This window comes from Eublepharis macularius, chromosome 17 (assembly GCF_028583425.1).
Source record: "Eublepharis macularius isolate TG4126 chromosome 17, MPM_Emac_v1.0, whole genome shotgun sequence".
In the NCBI taxonomy this organism is placed as follows: Eukaryota; Metazoa; Chordata; class Lepidosauria; order Squamata; family Eublepharidae; genus Eublepharis; species Eublepharis macularius.
Genome location: NC_072806.1, coordinates 25,169,070 through 25,187,838, shown reverse-complemented (window position 1 = coordinate 25,187,838; position 18,769 = coordinate 25,169,070). Strand labels below are relative to the sequence as shown.

Genomic DNA, 18,769 nt, shown 5'->3' with positions numbered 1-18,769 from the left:
CTCAGTAAACTCCTAGATGAGAATTGTTTGGGAAGAGATACCAAACAGTTGAGGCTACTCAGGAACTGTTTCTTATTGGCCCAGGAGGAGGCATAACTTGAAAACAACGGAGGGACAGTATGCAAGGCAAACCAACAAAGTCCAGCAAGAAAAGAAGTGAGAAAACATAACGGTTGACAAAAATATGCAAGAAATAAAAATAGGGAACTTTTTCCCTCAATTGTTCCATGGCTGAGGTGAGCATCCAGAGTTCATGTATGATTCAGTTCTTCCTATTTTTCTGTGAGCATCATCCAAGCTCGGCTCTCCTTTTTTTCCCCAGCTTGGGCTGGAAAGGAAACAGAAGTCTTTTACTCATGGTAGCAAATTGAAAACAGTAGAAGTGGGTGGATTGGGTGGAACAGTGACTACATTGGTAAATTGGAGCAGGATCCAAATCAGCTTATTGGAGATTGCTTCCCGTATGGTGTTTTTTAAGACATTTGTTGGGGGAAAACCAGTGCACAAAATGGACCTGCCATCTTTTGTTAATTATATCTTGCTGTGGTTGTATGTGTTCAGAAGTCCTTGTAATTGTGGCAAAAAAGGAAACTTTCCACCCATATTATGGTTAGGGTTACCCACAATCTGGAGAAAAAGTATCCTGTTCTATTTAAGAGAAGCATAATATATGGAAATAGGCAGACGAAGCTTTTCATGGCATGGAGTTAAGTAACATCAGCTGGTACATACTTCCCATTAAGCCTGTTAAAGAGGCAGGATGTTTTTTTTCCAGGCTGTGACAATCTGAATTATGGTACTCCTGTTTTTGAAAATGCTGTAAGCCTCAAAGCAGGAAATGAGAGAGAAAAATAAAATATAAATATTTGCAAGATATGTACGGGAGGAAAAATGTGCTTGCATTTCTTTTCAGATAGCACATCATTTGATGCTTAATAACATTTTAGCCTCAACCAAAGAACACAAGGAATTGCCATGTCTTTCCTGATCTGGACATTGGACAAACCAGCCAACCTCTGCGCAAAAGAATAAATTGACACAAATCGGACATAAAAAATGGCAACATCCAGAAACCAGCGGGAGAACAATCTACCAGGATATTCCATCAAGGACTTAAAGGCCACCATAGTTCAACAGAAACCTTTCAAAAACAAAATCCAACGGGAAGCTGCTGAATTGGAATTCATATGTAAATTTGACTCAGTCAGACTTGGATTGAAGAGAGACTATGAATGGTTATTATCTCATTATCAGAAGTAACTGATCCCATTATCAGAAGCCAATGATTGCGTCTACTCCCCCCTCCCCTCTTCACCTATATATCTGACCAGTTTCTTCATACCCTCCATGCATCTGACGAAGAGAATTGTGGTTCTCAAAAGCTTATGCTACAGAAAAGTTGGTTAGTCTTAAAGGTGCTACTGGACTCTTTTCAATTTTGCTACTGCAGACTAACACAGCTCTCCTCTGGATCCATGTCTTTCCTTGTAGCAGAAATTCTCCAACAGCCTTATTTGTAATACGATGCTTTTTTAAATCTAGGATCCTTTCTCATCTCTGGGCTGATTTGCACTTTCTCCGTTCATTGTATGTTTACCCTGATTTTCAGCCCTCTCCCCTCATTGGCTCCTAAAGAGACTTGTAGCAATTAAATAGTGATACCAATATCAAATAAAATTAAATTACAGCCAAAGGGTCTGCCACCTCTTCCTTATTTCACAGAACTTCGGGTTGCAACTGCAGTGGAATCACGAATATATATTATACTTAGGGACTTAGAAAACTTAAAGCATCAATGGATTAAAATGCAATAGAGGAACAGTTGATCAAAGGGTTGGAATTTGCAATGATGACAAAATTTACTTCATTGATTAAAGAGAAGACAATACGTTTGTTTACTGTTGAATGGGAACCTCTTCTAGACTTGCTATAAGAGATAGACAATAATGATTTGATGATCTGTGGATTTATGGACTAAGGAATTTGGACATTAGAAAAAAGAGAACCTATATCTTCAACCTAGAATAAAATTTGAAAATGATACTTAGATTGTCGTAGAGAAAATTAGAAATCTTTTAATTTATATGGTTTTTCCTTTTTGTTTTTTTTTGTTTTGTCTGTGAGTTCTATTGGTTAGCTGATTTTTTATTTGGTTAATTTTTGTGTAACAGTCTTTTTTATGCTTTATTTTATAAAACTCTTAATAAAAAAGGAAATGGCATGAGAAATCATTCCATAGGTGGGATGTCCAAATCATGAGGAGGAGAGTTCCCCTGGAGAAGATGGCTGCTTTGACTACTAGACTGTATAGTATTGCACCCTGCTGAGGACCCTCCCCCAAACCCTGCCCACCCCGTGTTCCATCCCCAAATCTCCAGGAATTTCCCAACCCAGAGTTAGCAACCATATCCCCAGCAGTAGAGCAGATAACTTGGTGTGGGGTAGGGTAAAAAGCAAGGGAGGGGCATTCTTCTCTGTTTTGGACTTACCATTCAAGCCAAAGAATCATTTGGCAGCTGGAAGGCTTGGCTCAGTTTACGAGGCTTTCCGAACGACTGAAGTTCGTACTCCAACTTGCAGGAGTACGACTGCACAGCAAATGAACGTCAGTGTTGCAGACAACATATGCAATCTAAACAGTACACGTTTTACAAAATGTATGGTTGGATATGAGTAGAGATGGGCACGAACCGAAATACGAACCAAAATTAAGCACGAACCAGGCCGGTTCGTGGTTTGCGAACCACGGTTTGTCAGATCCCATTTCTGACGAACCGCCACGAACTTTTAGGCTGGTTTGTTTGGTTCATTTTTTGGTTTTTCACTGCAGACAGCCTGGTGCCAATCAATCATTTTCCTAGGCAACAGGGGATGGACTTCCTGCAGACCTTCTGCTGGCCCGGAAGGGATCTTCAGCTGACCCGGAAGTGACATTTTCCTGACCCGGGTGTGAGGTTTTCACAAACCAAATGAACCAGTTCGCGAACCAGGGGCAAGTTCATGAAAGTCCGTGGTTCGTGAAATTTGATGAACCATGAACCACATGGTTTGGTTTTTTCCTGGTTCATGCCCATCTCTAGATATGAGCTTTCATGAGCCCCAGCTCACTTCTTCAGATACCACAGTAAGCTATGGCTAGCTCATACCTGACCATAAATTTTGTTATTCTTCTAGATGCTACTGGATTCTTGCTCCTTTCTACTGCTACAGCCAGACGAACACGGCTACCCATCTTGATCTAGTACACGTTTAGGAAATCTTTTAGGGTCTAGCACCCAGTTCTGCTACTGAGAGGCCACTTACTTAAAAAGTTTTGTAAACAAGCATAGTGTTCAATTGACTGCTTGGGTTTGTAGAAAATGCATTTTGCTTAATAGCAGTTGCAGGGGTGGGGTTTCTTAAGTTCACTTTTTTTTGTTTGAGCAAGACAGAAGTGACGCTTTGATATAAACATTTCTCAGTCATCTCTCTGAGGAGCTGCGGAAGATGGCTGTATGGAGCCAACTCCCTGTTGTTAACAGCACTTTTATAGATGTAAACAATCTCTTTGAGAGGAAAGTATGAGGGGAGAGAAATGCAGCTGGAAAGAGCAATTTATAAGAACCAGGGAGGAGCTCCGTTTTTGCAGTTTGCTGTGGGGAAGAAGAGTGGATGAGGAGTGGCTATTTCTTCATCTTTTTTTTTTAAATGGCGCTTTGTAAAACAAATAATTTTTTGCCACTCCTTAGTGAAGATGTGGCAAGTCCAATCGCTGGGTGTCCACTTAATACTGACTCAGCTCACATCTCGCGCCTGATGATGGTTAAGGAAGCTTAACTGTGGTTTACATGACCTCCAGATTGACAAATTGTTGCTGGTTTAGTCTGACGCTGGCTGTGGTGAACGATGCTATAATGACACAGCCAGAACTATGGTGATGTTCTTAAGTTATTTTTTAAGAGACAGAACTGTTAACTAACTAGAGTTGCCAACCTCCAGATGGTAATTGGAGATCTCCCAGAATTACAGCTGATCTCTAGGCGAAAGAGATCAGTTTCCTTGGAGAAAATGGCTGCCTTGGAAGGTGGGGTCTATGGCATTATACCCAGTTGAGGCCCCTCCCCTCCCCAAACCCCACCCTCCCCAAGCTCCACCCCCCAAATCTCCGGTAATTTCCCAACCCAAAGTAGGCAACCCTGTAGCTAACTAACATGCACAGCATACATACGAGGTAGGGCTGCCAATACCCCACCCGGGCTAACTAACTAGAGTTGCCAACCTCCAGATGGTAATTGGAGATCTCCCAGAATTACAGCTGATCTCTAGGCGAAAGAGATCAGTTTCCTTGGAGAAAATGGCTGCCTTGGAAGGTGGGGTCTATGGCATTATACCCAGTTGAGGCCCCTCCCCTCCCCAAACCCCACCCTCCCCAAGCTCCACCCCCCAAATCTCCGGTAATTTCCCAACCCAAAGTAGGCAACCCTGTAGCTAACTAACATGCACAGCATACATACGAGGTAGGGCTGCCAATACCCCACCCGGGCAGGGGATCCCATGTTCCCACCTCCTCCTCCCAACCCCACTTACCTAACCAGCGGGGGGCATGGCCGCCCCGGTGGCACAGTGTGCCCCCATGCCCCACCACGGTGCTCTCCTGCGCCCCACAACGGACCTGTTTCAAGCCAAATCAGGCCTGCGGGGGAGGGCAATTCGTGGGAGCACACACCGGGCTGCCCTTTGACCCGCGTGATGACATCACTTCCCGGAAGTGACGTCATCATGCACTCCTGGAGCATACCTGCATCGCGTGCATGAGAGGAGGCACACCACAGAGAGTGGAGGGTAAGTGCCATGTACCTAGTCCCCCACTGGGGGACTCAAGGGACCTGGCAACCCTAGTACAAGGGGAGAAATGACCTTGTGAGTGGTGAAATGAAGCTCAGGCAGTGATCTTGTGCACGTGTCCCTTTTTTTCATTTATCCATCATGTTTTTATTCCAGTCTTGGTATGCTTGCTGACACACCAACATCTTTATGGGTAGATGCTGCAGGTTTTTGGCTACTCTTTGTCTGGTTTGTTGTAAAATAAAGGGCTGTTAGTCTTGTAGGTAGGTAGTGGGGCAGGTATGTCCTGTCAAGTATGATGACCCTGGAAAGGAACTTTCAAGGCAAGTGAGGATCAGAAGTGGTTTGTTATTCTTGGAGTCTTCCTTGGTGGTCCCTCATCCAAGTACCAACCCTGCTTAGCTTCCAAGATCTGATGAGATCGGGCTACACCATGCCGCTTTCCCTCCCGATTAGTCTTATAGTGAATGCAAAACAGTTCTCTTTTCTGCATTGTCACCACAATACAAATATACCACCTCTCTGAGGAGGCATGCTTCCTGCTTTATCAGCCATCCATTAGATTGGTAACTAAGGTTCTTTCTCTCCACTCGTCTCTACAGGTGCAAGTTTTTCAGCCTGACGGAAACACCTGAGGACTACACAATCATTGTAGATGAAGAAGGCTTCCTAGGTAAGCTCTGGATGATGCCAGCGGTCCCTTAGATTGTTACTTTAATCAAAACGTTCACAACCTATCTGGCCATTGTTGACAGTTCACACTGTTTCACTTAATGAAACCTCAAAGCGCATAGTTTACATCCACAAAGTTTACACCTGTGTTAAGCAAGTGCACTTATTTTATAACTTTTCCTAAAAGCCTGGAGGCAAGACCAGCTAGACCAATAGACAAGCCTGGGGGTCCAGGTTTTGAGGAACGCCCAAAATGCAAGAGGAACCTCCTCTCCTGGCTTGAATGGAAACTTTAACTGGCTTCTACAGTTTCTGTATCTGTTGACTTTGGTCTTCTATAACTGCCAGGGTGGAGGGCTTTTGAAGATCTTATCTACTTTTATTTTTACATTGTTCATTTGGAATGCCCTGTAAGTAGAACATTCATTTTAGACTTCTCACATTTCTCTCTATTGAATAGGGGCACCCAAGTCTTAGTTTGCCAAGGGTGCCAAAAAAAGTTGGGATGGCCCTGAGAGGTTGTTATACATTCAGGGTAGTGACCTCATTAAACTCCTCTTGCTGATAAAGACCTCCCCTCACATTATGGACATGTTTGAAGTAAGACTTACAGTTATCTAATCGACCGGTCACAAAAATGTTAGTCACTTGACAGGTCAAATATTTTTTCAAGGATCAGTTTCATTAGAACCAGGGCTTTTTTTCGGGGGGAACGTGGGGGAAACGGAGTTCCGGAACCTCTTGAAAATGGTCACATGGCTAGTGGCCCCGCCCCCTGATCTCCAGACAGAGGGGAGTTTAGATTGCCCTCCACGCCGCTGATTGCCCGTGCTGAACTCCCCTCTGTCTAAACTCCCCTCTGTCTGGAGATCAGGGGGCGGGGCCACCGGCCATGTGACCATTTTCTCTGAGGGCAACCCACTGAGTTCCACCACCTCTTTTCCCAGAAAAAAAGCCATGACTAGAACAAAAGATATTTTTTCACCAACAGATTTGGTTTGAGAATTGAGAAAAAGTTGCCCTAGAGGGATATAAAAAAATATTTGGATGGCACGCATATTTATGGCATGACAAAGTAAAGGTCAACTCGATGTTCCTGCATCACTTTGTTCGGAGAAGTCTATACATAATCTGGAAGAAGTACAGAATTTATCTACAAGAAGGAACCCCTTTGTGGGTGGTTCCATATGAGGTGATAGACCCGAGAGCTGTTGACAATGAACAACAATGTTTAACGTACAAAGAAATAACTAAAACTGAAGCATCCAAACTCAGAATAAAGACACAAGAGGAACTATCACCTAACTACGACTGGTTCCAGTATAGACAGATTAGAGACTTATATAATTCGGACTCTGTAAAGGGAGGTATACGAATAGAGAATTCGGAACTAGAGCAGACCCTTCTTAAAGAAGATAAGAAAAGAATATCCAAGGTATACCAAGTACTGTTGAAGTGGTATACCGAGGATGAGATAGTTAAAACACAAATGGTGAAATGGGCTATAAACTTTAATAAAGAAATAACAATGGAGGCATGGGAATACTTGTGGAAAACTACAATGAAGACAACGACATGTAATAATATCAAAGAGAACATTTACAAAATGATTTATCGTTGGTACATGACACCAAAGAAGATTGCGCTAGGGAATTTGAATACTTCTAATAAATGCTGGAAATGTAAGAAGCATGAGGGCTCCCTCTATCATATGTGGTGGTCGTGTGAGGTAGCCAGGCAGTACTGGGGGGAAATAATAAGAGAAATGAGTGAAATTTTACAATTTCAAATTAATAAGAACCCAGAACTCCTGCTACTGAACTTGGGAATGGAGGGAATTCCAGCCCAACACAGGACGTTGATATTTTATATGACAGCAGCAGCTAGACTTTTGTATGCGCAAAAATGGAAAGTACAAGAAGTGCCAACTATTGAAGATTGGACTTACAAATTGCTGTATATGGCTGAAATGGACAAGATGACAAGAAAACTGAGAGATCTGGACTCAGGGCAGTTCAACACAGACTGGGAGAAGCTGAAACAATACCTGGAGAAGAAATGGGAGGTGGGAGGAAAACTGTGGCAGTTTGAGAACTACTGAAGTACTGAAGTAGAGGGGGGAGACTTTACCGGGGGGAGAAGAGATAAATGTGAATTAATAAGCAGTCAGATTAATAGATTGACATATATATAGATATATATAGGTTAACAAATAGAACATAGAGAAAATAATTAACTATAAGGATTAAATATAAGGATTGATTAATTAACAATATTTTCTTTCTTTCTGATAAGTTTTGTACCAAACTGAATGTCTGAAGATATAGATGGGTCTATTGATTGAATACGTGAGGAGAGATATATAGAACTATTATAAAAAGATAGAATGAGTAATATATAGAGAATAAGTCAAATTGTTTGATATAAATGAATGTATGATTTATATGGTTTATGATATATAGAAATATCTGAAATTGAAAAATTGGGATAAATTGTTTATCTAAGATGGAAATAAAGACTTACAGTTTGGGCATACAATGTTAAAAATAGTTAAGGATGTACTGCTTAGAATAATGGAGAATATATATTTGTTTTAGAGAGAGGAAGTTAATAAAATTAAGGGAAAGGGGACAAAGGGTAGGAAAGCTGTTGGAAGTCAACAAAAAGGGGGGGAAAGGGAGGGGGTTAGAGATGAAAAAATTGGGGAAAATTGAATGTAAATGTGGAAATAATGGATTCTAACCCAATAAAAAAAATTTTCAAAAAAAAAAAAAGAATTGAGAAAAAGTTTAGCCGTTTGACAGATAAAAAATTATTTACAGTGCATTCCTAAGGGGAGTTGTACCCTTCTAAGCCTACCAACTTCAGTGGGCTTAGACGGATGTAACTCTGTTTAGGAATGCATTGTCAGTATTTGAACTAGTCAAATATTTTAAAGCATTAACTTTATTACACAAAAAATATTCATCCACTTGCTTGATATTCATTGCAAAAACAAATTTGTTAACTGTTACCATGAAACAAGGAAAGTGGCTTTTTAAAATTGTAATGAATTATTATAATGTTAAACCATGTTATATTAAGATCTCTGTAAAACAGTTCACTGAACTTTTCTTTTGCTTTTATCCTAGTACATCAGGGCCAAACTACAGTCACAATTAAAAAGAAGACAGCTAGTTAAAAGTGACCCTTTTTATTTAAAAGGTCATTTTTTCTTGATGTGACTGCTCTCTTAGCAGGTGTCTAGTAGGAGCAGGTTTGATCTAGGCTGTCCAACTTTCAGGTGGAGCTGAAAGTTCAGGAGGAGACACCCTGGAATTACAACAGAACTCCAGACTACAGAGATCAGGGCTGTTTTCACACGGCCATGCGCCCGGAAGATCGCACAAAATTTATGGCATAAAAGCATCTTCCTAGCACGATTTCCCGGCATGATCCCATTTAATGCCGCTTTTTCGGATGTCATCGGGTCATTAAAGGGGATCATGCCAGGAGATCGTGCTAGGAAGACGCTTCATGCCATGAATTTGCGCCATCTCCAAGGGCGCATGTGAAAACGGCCCAGTTCTCCTGGAGCAAGTGGCTGCTTTGGAGGGTGGACAATTGGCAAAGCAATTCTGATTGAATTGACAAACATACTTTACTCTGCTGCTAGGTTTGTTGTAAGCTCATGGAACAAGTTACCCTCACTTATCTGCTTTACAAATCACACCAGAATGAAATACGTATAAAGAAGCAACCTCCTCCAGAGTTGCATTCCAGCCTTTGTGGAATATTTAGCTGTGAGCAAATAGTATTGATTTATTTAAAATATTTATAACCCACCTTATCTCCTTGATCTCAAGATAGGAACAAGCAGTTGCAAAACCCCACGAACAGCATAACAGCCTGTCAACCAGATAAAAACGTCACACAGGTTAAAAACACCAATAGATCTGTCTGAAGAGTTTGCCCTCCATTGAATGCCCTCTGCAATGAAAATGTCCTACATGCCTTCTTAAAGACAGCAAGCAAGGGCACCTTCAACCGTGAATATTTATTATTTTTCCTTACAGTTAATTAAACCAATCTGTGATTTAGGAACCATTCTAAAAATCAGTACAGGCTTTTCTGCGATGATGTCTGTTATTCTCGATAGAAGGCCAACAAATAAAAGGATGGTCCTTTGTTGCTTTTTATTTACTATGTTTGCAGCAAGCCACTCTGAGGAGTTCAAGACTGGTGCATCTGCCTGACCACCAGTAAAACTAGGATACAGGAACCTGTGGTCCAATCCATCAGGGTGCTCCTTACATTCTTACGAAATCAGAAGGGGGAAAGGATCGGTCAAATCTTTCCTGTTTCAAGCTAGAAGATCAGGAAGTCTGTACCAATTAGGGTTGCCATGTTCCCTCACCCTCTGGGCGGGAGGCTAGAGGCCTGGCACTTACCTTTGTGGAGGTCTTTGCGCACATGCTCCCAGGGCCACGTGATGACATCACTTCCGGGAGTGACATCATTGCACAGGGCCTCGTGTTGCCCCTCGGAGTGCTCTGCGGCGAGATGACTTTGGCTCATTTGGGGCTGAATTGGACCCATTTGGGGCCTAAATTGGCCGGCTGTGCAGGAGTGCTCCTGGGCCCTCTGAGTAGGGTTGCCATCCTCCAGGTGGTGGCTGGAGATCTCCTGGAATTACAATTGATATCCAGGCTACAGAGATCCGTTCCCCTGGAGAAAATGGCTGCTTTGGAGGGTGAACTCTATGGCATTATACCTTGCTGAGGTCCATCCCCTTCCCAAACCCCACCCTCTTCAGCCTCCACCCCACAAATCTCTAGGAATTTCCCAACCTGGAGCTGGCAACCCTACCTCCCAGCAGCACTCCCACACTCGGCAGCTGGCTGAATTGGGCTGGTGTGTGGCCAAAATCAGCCCGCTGCGGAGCGCAGGAGCACTGCTACGACAGCATGAAGGGTCCTGGAGTGCTCCTGCACTTTGCAGTGGGCTGCTTTCGGCCCCAAATGGGCCTGATGTGGCCTGCTGTGGCATGCAGAAGCACTGCCAGGAGGGCCCTGGAGCACTCCTGCACTTCACAGTGGGCCAATTTAGGCTCCAAACGGGCCTGATTCAGCCTGTTTGGGGCCCAAATTGGCCCACTGTGGAGCACGGGTGCAAATTGCTCCATCCAGGAGCACGCCCAAAAGGCGCATTCCCCTGCCTCTTCCCCACTGGCCAGGTAAGCGGGGGCAGGGGGTGGAGGTTAGGATCAGGGAACCCCTAGCCCCCAGCGGGGAACTAGCAACCCTAGTACCAATGAGGGCTATAAACTTGAAATTCTGCATGCCCATAATCACAGAACAAATTGCTCTGCTAAAAAGGTGATTTTGATCTTCTTGGACATGGTCAGGTGTTATAATAGAAGTATGGAACATATTAAACAACCCCCTCCCCCTCCCGATACTGGTCTTCAAATGCACTGCTTTTAGCAAAGCAGAGATAGTGTGTTTTGACTCCCCCCTCCCATTTATTTAAAGCCTTTGCACTTATAAATGTCAGGGATAAATTGTGTGGAAAATTCTTTAAACTAATGGCCTGCGAAATATTCTACAAAAGCTATTTTCTGCCCTCAATTCTAATTGCATCTTAAACTTTAATAGCCTCCTCAATCGGAGAATCGCACGGCACGCTAATGTCACAGTTCACTTGGTGCAATTTGTTTTATAAGATAATGAACTGTATCAGCAGAAGTTTGAGGAGGAGACGATGGCAATCGACTGGCTGTCTTGTTTGGAAGGGGCCGGCTGGGCTTTCGAGGAGGCCAAGTGCATCTTGGGATTGTAGTATGCAAAAGAGACTGCCGGGGGTGGGGGTAGGGTTGCCAGCCTCCAGGTAGTGGCTGGAGATCTCCCGGAATTACAGCTAGTCTCCAGGCCACAGAGATCAGTTCACCTGGAGAAAATGGCTAATTCACCCTTCAGAGCAGCCATTTTCTCCAAGGGAACTGGTCTCTGTTTCCTGGAGATCAGTTGTAATTCCAGGTGATCTCCAGCTACCAACTGGAGGCTGGCAACCCTAGTGATGCATCATTTATGTGTGATGGATTTTATTGACTTTTGCTTTTATATTTGCTGCTGGTTTTGATTGCTAGTTAGACAGGAGTTACCTTGCTGCCCTTTGGAGTGTAACATTTTGAGACTATTGCAGTGTCTAAACTAGAGAGGGGGTACTAAACTGACTATACTACCATTTTAATGGGAGAAAGGTGGGATATCAAATGACCTAAATAAATATAAAGTTCTGGTACTCAAATATCTGGAGGAAGAATGGCATAGTGGTTAGACTAAGATTTGGGAGAGCCAGGTTAGCTCCCACGAAGTGTGCTAGTTGACGTTGGTCTGGTTACTCTCTCTTAGCCTAATTTACCTCGCAAGGTGGTGGTGGTGAGGATAAAATGAAGGAGAGAAGAATGATATTGTAAGGCACTTTGGGTCCCCATTAGGGAGAAAATCAAGCTATAAATATCTAAATAAGGGATCCCCAACCTTTTTGAACCTGTGGGCATATTTGGAATTCTGACAAAGTATGGTGGGCGCAGCAACAAAATGGCTGCCACAAAATGGCTGCTGCAGGAGACAGAGCCAGCCACAAAATGGCTGCTACAGCTTATCTTCAGTCACACAGTAAAAATTCTTGTGCTGTAGAAGCTGCCTCTGCCAGAGCAGTATCTGACAACAGATCAAATCTCCCATGGCCAATCACAAGCCTTGCTGGGAGAAAGCCCACCTGGCCTCACCCACTTTCTAAAAACACTTGACGGGCACAAGGAAAGGTGTGGTGGGCACAATTGTGCCCACAGGCACCATGTTGGGGACCCCTGATCGAAATCACTGAATAAATATGCAAGGCGAAGGATGTAAATGCTAGAAGGAACATGTTCGAAAGAAAACCCAGAGCAAGCTTTGGCTGCATTTGCACATCATTAGATATTGCGCTATTGTTGCGCTATAGCAACCTTTCACAACAGGATAATATTGTGGACAAGCCAATTCCATTGTGAATGAATGCTGTAATGCCAAGAGAGCACAGTATCAAACAAAATACAAATGCAGCTTTTGAGAGAGGAGTATTCTAAAGCTTGAGTCTTTTTAGATCATAACAGCATGCTTACATACCACTTTTCTAGACCGATTAGTGCCTCACCCAGAGCGGTGAACAAACTCAGTGTTATTATTATCTCCACAATACAGCTGGGGAGCTGGGCTGAGAGGAATGAATTACCTGAGTCAACCGGCCAAGCTCATGGCAGTAGTGGGATTTGAACCAGCAGAGTGCTGACTCACATCCCAGATCCCAGCCTCTTAACCAATATGCCACAGCAGCTCTCAGCAAATGAATTTAGAGAAAAGAGTTTGTAGGACCTTGGCCGTTTCCAGATGGCTTACCTGCACCTGGAACGTCACGCCACGTTGCGGGGAAAACGCAAAATATCGCGTTTTCTCGCTCGAGTTTTGCGCAACGTCGTGCAAAACTCGTGCGAGAAAACACAATATTTCGCATTTTCCCCGCAATGTGGCGCGACGTTCCGGGTGCAGGTAAGCCATCTGGAAACGGCCCTTGGCTGAGGGGCTTATTTCCCCACGGTTTACTCAGCATTTATTTGAGTCTAGAAAGAGTGTTGTTTGGGGCTGGAGACCTTCAGATAGCCCTTAATATTGAGAAATTATATTTGGCACAGATACTATTTATTCTTCTTTTGCTCACTCAATTTACTAACTTAAATTGAAACGTCCACCCCCCAAGGAAGACATCCAAGGTACAGGCAGGGATGGGAGGGGACAATTCAGGCTGCTTCCCTCTGCTGCCCCAGTTTGTTTACAGCCTGACTTGTTTCCTGTGGGTGGAAATTACCATCCTGAACACCCCAAGTGCTCTTTTTGTGTTTGATCAACAGTGCACAGCTGTATGTTCAGCTGATGGCTTCCGATGGTGCCTTTTCTTGTTACCTCTTCAGGCACGTTAATACTGTGGAAGAAATAATTCAGGGTTTGGATTGCTAAGAATAGATGCCTGGATTCTTTTCCTGTAGTTGGGCCTTTAAAAAAAAATCTAATTAACACCAGCAAACACACACACAAGAATCAACTGGGTAGAACTATGTGTGTTTTACAGCATAATAAACAGCTATCCAAACTATATATAAAACATGAGAATTTGCAAGTCAAACCTGTCTGAGCTGTTCCGGGTCAGGGGCAAATAGAGGTTTGTCCTGTTTTTTTCTATTCAGGCTCAGTTTGACTCCCAGATAGGGGTGCCATTCCTCTGCCTGGGGTGGGAGATCCCCTGCTCCCACCTTTCCCCCCATGCCTACTTACTTGGCCGACGGCAGGAATGACACCCCTGCTGACCGGGAGCACCCCCGCACCCACAGTGGCCCGATTCAGCTTGAAATGCGCCCCACAGCAGCCCTGTTTCAAGCCAAATTGTGGCTCACAGCAGGCCAATCCAGCCCTCCAGAGTGCTCCTAGCCACCCTTTGACCCCCGCACAATGATGTCACTTCCCAGAAGTGATGTCATCATACATGCCGGGAGTGCGTCCATTTGCCAGGCTCCCAATCTCCCGCCAGGGGAATCAAGGGACCTAGCAACCCAACTCCCAGATCAAATTGAATTTGAACCTGAAACTGGCAAGAGTTGTGTTTCCTAAACCTGAGCAATCACTTGAAAACTAACCTGAACTGCGGGAGTAAGTCCCAGACTATAGCCAACTTGAAAGTATAATGGATTTTAGGTTTCTACTATAATCCACCATCGTATGAACATATATGAAGCTGCCTTATACTGAGTCTTATAGGTGCTACTGGACTCTTGCTTGTTTCTACTGGCACGTACAGACTATCACAGCTACCCATCTTGAGGAATCTGATTGGTTCCAGATATCAGTTTTGCTTTGTTTGTTTATTGGCTATTATTTGCTACCTTTCTATGACTGCTTTTCTTCTGCCAGACTGAAGATAGTTTCCATTTAAAGCTAATTGCCTTCAACAAGTGGAAAGTTTTGAAGTGGAAGTCATTTCTAAACTTAGGGTACTTTTCGGCTCCCACTTGCACAATAATTATGAACTGTTAATGATGTATCATACAGATTGTGGTGTTTTTCTAGTATATGGCACATAAGAAGAACCTTGCACAGGCCAATGTCCATCTAGTCTAGCATCCTGCTTCACGCATTGGCCAACCAAGTGCCCTGGAGTGCCAACATACAGGGTATAGAAGCCAAGGCTTTCCCTCGATTTTGCTTCCCAACCACTGGTATTCAGGCGTATACTGGATGTGGAAGTTCCCTTTCATCATCACGGCTAGTCGCCATGATGGACCTCTATGACTCTGCCCAATCCCCGTTGCCCAGTCCCCCAATCTATGCTTGTGGCAACCATTAGGTCAGCTGACAGCAAAGTCGGCAATTTAACGACTCATTAAATAAAGTATTTCCTTTTGTTTATCCATGAACTTCTTGGGTGCCCCAGAACCAAAACAATCATCATCACTTCCTTGGCTTTTAAATGGAAGAGGGGCCATTTCCGCACATCCTTAAAGGGATGGTCCAGTCACCGAACACGGGCAGCTTTCCACTTTACTCCAGACGTCTCCATTTCCAAAACGTTTGCCAGCTGTTTGGCTTCTGTTTTTTTGAGGCCTTTTCTGGAACTGTGTTTTCCCACGATGCCAGAAAAGTCACCCAAAAAATGGAAGCCAAGCAGCCAGCAACCGTTTTGAAATTGTAGATGTCTGGAGTGAAGTGGAAAAGCCACCTGCGTTTGGTGCGTGGGCTGTCCCTTTAAGGACGTGCGGAAACTGCCAGGGTCAACTATTACAAAGAATCTGGTGAAGGGAACTTAATTCTCGAACAGGTATATCCTGGGAGATCTCATTGGTCTTTAAGGTGCTACTGGACCACAAATGGTGAGGAAGGATCACAATCCTTGGTATAAGAAGTGTGTCCTTATTTTAGGGATGTCAACCTTCAGGTGGGGCCCAGAGATCTGGAATTACAACTGATCTCCAGACTCAGTTCCCGTGGAGAAAATAGCTGCTTTGGAGGGTGGACTCTGTGGCATTACACCCTGCTGAGGTCCCTCTCCTCCTCAAACCTCATCCTTCCCAGGATCCGTTCCCAGATCTGCAAGAAGTTCCCAACCTGGAGCTGGCAGCCCTACCCCATTTTCTTCTAAAATGTTGTAGGTTATGTTGCAAATGTTTAACGACTATTGCGGCAGACGCTTTTGTGAACTTGAGTAAATTTCTTTATATGCAGGATGCATTGTCCTCTGCACACGCTCTCTCAGAGGAAAGAAATGGCAAACAGAGACCAAAAGGCCACCAACATTAGGGGTCTGTGACCTTTATGAGCAAAGCTCAAATGTATACAAGATAAGCACAGGAACCATTTGGCTACAGTCTTTCTAGCATTGCACCGATAACACCTGTAATGGGAAAGAAAATCCTGGTTTATCTGAAGGCCTAAATGAATGCAATCAAATCTGCTGTTCAGGTTGGGTGCCCGTGGGCCGGTCACCCTTCCTGAACCAAAGATGTTTCAAGGGTTGTTATGATGATAAAAGGGAGAAAAAGGAGAACATTGTAAGCCACTTTGGATCTCCACTGGGGAGAAAAGCGGGATTCAAGTATCTAAATAATGGAGTCCTGCTTTGTTGATGGAAGAATGGTGGCTTTTTTCATGTCACCAGTAGACATTTGTGTAATTCAAAAACCTACACACTTTTTCACTGCGATGATGATGATAATGATGATGATGATGATGATGATGATGATGATGATGATAACAACAACATTCGATTTATATACCGCCCTTCAGGACAACTTAATGCTCACTCAAAGTAGTTTACAAAGTGTGTCATTATTATCCTCACAACAATCACCTTGTGAGGTGGGTGGGGCTGAGAGAGCTCTGAGAGAACTGTGACTAGCCCAAGGTCACCCAACTGGCTTCAAGTGGAGGAGTGGGGAAGCAAACCCGGCTCTCCAGATTAGAGTCCCACACTCTTAACCACTACACCAAACTGGCTCTGCAAGGAGCTGGCCTGCCCGTTTTATTTCTCAGCACAATGGCAGGACAAAGAGCTCAGCATATGGTTCTGTGCGCACAAGCCCAGTTTGCCACTAGCTAAAAAAGAAAAAGAAGAGTACCTGCTGTTCATCACTGGACTTCTTTTTTCCCTCTTTTCTGATTTTTCTTGGAAGCAGCACCTATGTCAGAAATAGAACTGACCCTCCAAATATATATATATATATACGTACACATATCAAACACACTTAGTCATGTTGCTACAATTGGCAGAGATGTGCCTGCAGCTTGATGTAACAAAACAGTAATTAGCAGCCACTGTGGTGTGAGGTGGGTTGCGTTAATGTGGTAACTTGCCGATTCTTTTTTTCTTTCTTTTTTTAAAGAAAAACCTTAAAGGCTTTATCTGCAACCTCAGCTCCATTCTGTACCTCTTGCTCAGACAAGGAGCCACAAGCTGTCCCTTGCTGGCTGCTGTTTACATGTCTACAGAGTTCCTAGAGAAGGTTGGGCTGCTTACTTGTGAATACAAGTACCTCTGAGCTCACACAGAATGCGTTTTGTCAAAACGTTGCCAACAGCTCGTGCAATCCATTTCCACAAGCTGCTTCAGGTTACACTCTGTCTTATTATGAACAAATCATAGAATCATAGAGTTGGAAGGGGCCATAGAGACCATCTAGTCCAACCCCCTGCCCAGTGCAGGATCAGCCTAAAGCATCTCTGACAAATATTCATCCAGCCTCTTCTTGAAAACTACCACCAAATGGGGAAAACTTCCTGAAAGAACACCAAGAAAGGGAGAGCAAACAAGCTCAAGGAAGTTGACAAAAAACTTTGTTCAGAATATACAATATAGAAAAGTCCCAATAGACATACAATGTAGTCCCAGTCTATTTTGAACCCAAATGGGTAATAATAACCAACCAGTCCTGGAATAAAGACTGAAGAGCAGCCAAATACCCCGTAGAACAAAGGTGAAGTATCTGAGGGTTGGTGTTCGTAGTCTGCTGCGAGTTGCAAGCGGAAGCAACGCAGTTCAGGGGAGACCGCAGCGCTGCATCCACTGTAATCGACAAGCACTGCTGATGGCAACGAGCTTTGCCGGCCTTTTTGCTATTGGCAAGCTCGTTGCCATCAGCAGTGGATTACAGTGTCAATTGAGGCCCCTCCCCTCCTCAAACCCCACCCTCTTCAGGCTCCGCCCCCAAAATCTCCTGGAATTTCCCAACCTGGACCTGGCAACAATTTTCTGGCACTTTCTTCCTCCCATTTCTCAAGGGCAGCCAATTGGGCTGAGGGCAGAGGTTTGCCCATTGTAGGCAGGCAAAGGGCAAGCCTAGCTGAGAGACAGTGGTTGCATAATAAATTTATCCACATGGGCTTTCTTATAGCAGCACATGACATCGTCCTCTTATTTGCCTGTTTCCCTTTCCCCCTGCTTTGCTGCAGTATCTCCCAAACTTGGTCTTTTTGGAACGATGCCACCTAAAAGTGCCTTTGAACATCATGTGGACAGAAAGGTGTGCATTTCCACTCATATCAGTGCCATTTTGTTTGCCTCCCCCACCCTTCTCCACACACACAGCCACCCTTTGTCCTTGCCACCAAAGGGATTTAAAAAAAAAAATCAACAATTGCCCTGTCATTATACCATTATGGCTCAGCAATTTAGCAATTGCCTTTTTTAAAAAAGCCTTCTGGTAGAGGAATGGCAGCTGGGGTGGGGTTGGAGGCAAGGAAAGTGTACAGAAAACAGCTGTGTGAATGCTCTGTTGCTGCCGCAGCAGTGAACAGTACATGGAGAAGTGTTGACGTGTGGGAGCAACTTGTGTTTGGTCTGAGGTAGGCTTACCAGGTTGTCCACCATGATAGACAACCTCTCACTTTTACCAGCTCCTCCTCACTCTCACAGCAGGAGGAAATGGGGGATAACATCACGGATGTCGTGACATCACTTCCGGTTGCCATGTCCACATCGCTCTAGGATTTACCTCAATCTCTAAAGTCTTTACCATAGAGATTGGAGGAGTTCCTAGAGACTTGCGCAAGGCTGTGACGTCAGCATGTCATGCAATACTCCCTCTTCCCATGTCCTGCTCCGACCAAAGTCCCAGGATTCTAAGTTCACTGTGGTGTTTCAAAGCAGAGCAAGAATTTAACCCTGGGTCTCTCGAGACCTAGTCTGATACTGTAATGATTACACCCTC

At 44.0% G+C, this 18,769-nt stretch overlaps 1 protein-coding gene across 2 annotated transcripts in view; it reads left to right on the top strand.

The window, feature by feature from the left end:
- CASTOR2 (cytosolic arginine sensor for mTORC1 subunit 2) overlaps nt 1-18,769 on the top strand; it is an 81,115-nt gene that overhangs the window by 36,287 nt on the left and 26,059 nt on the right. For both annotated transcript variants that reach the window (XM_055001193.1, XM_055001194.1), the window contains exon 2: nt 5,427-5,497. In XM_055001193.1, coding sequence (XP_054857168.1) covers nt 5,427-5,497 — 71 coding nt within the window. The remainder of the gene's footprint in view (nt 1-5,426; nt 5,498-18,769) is intronic.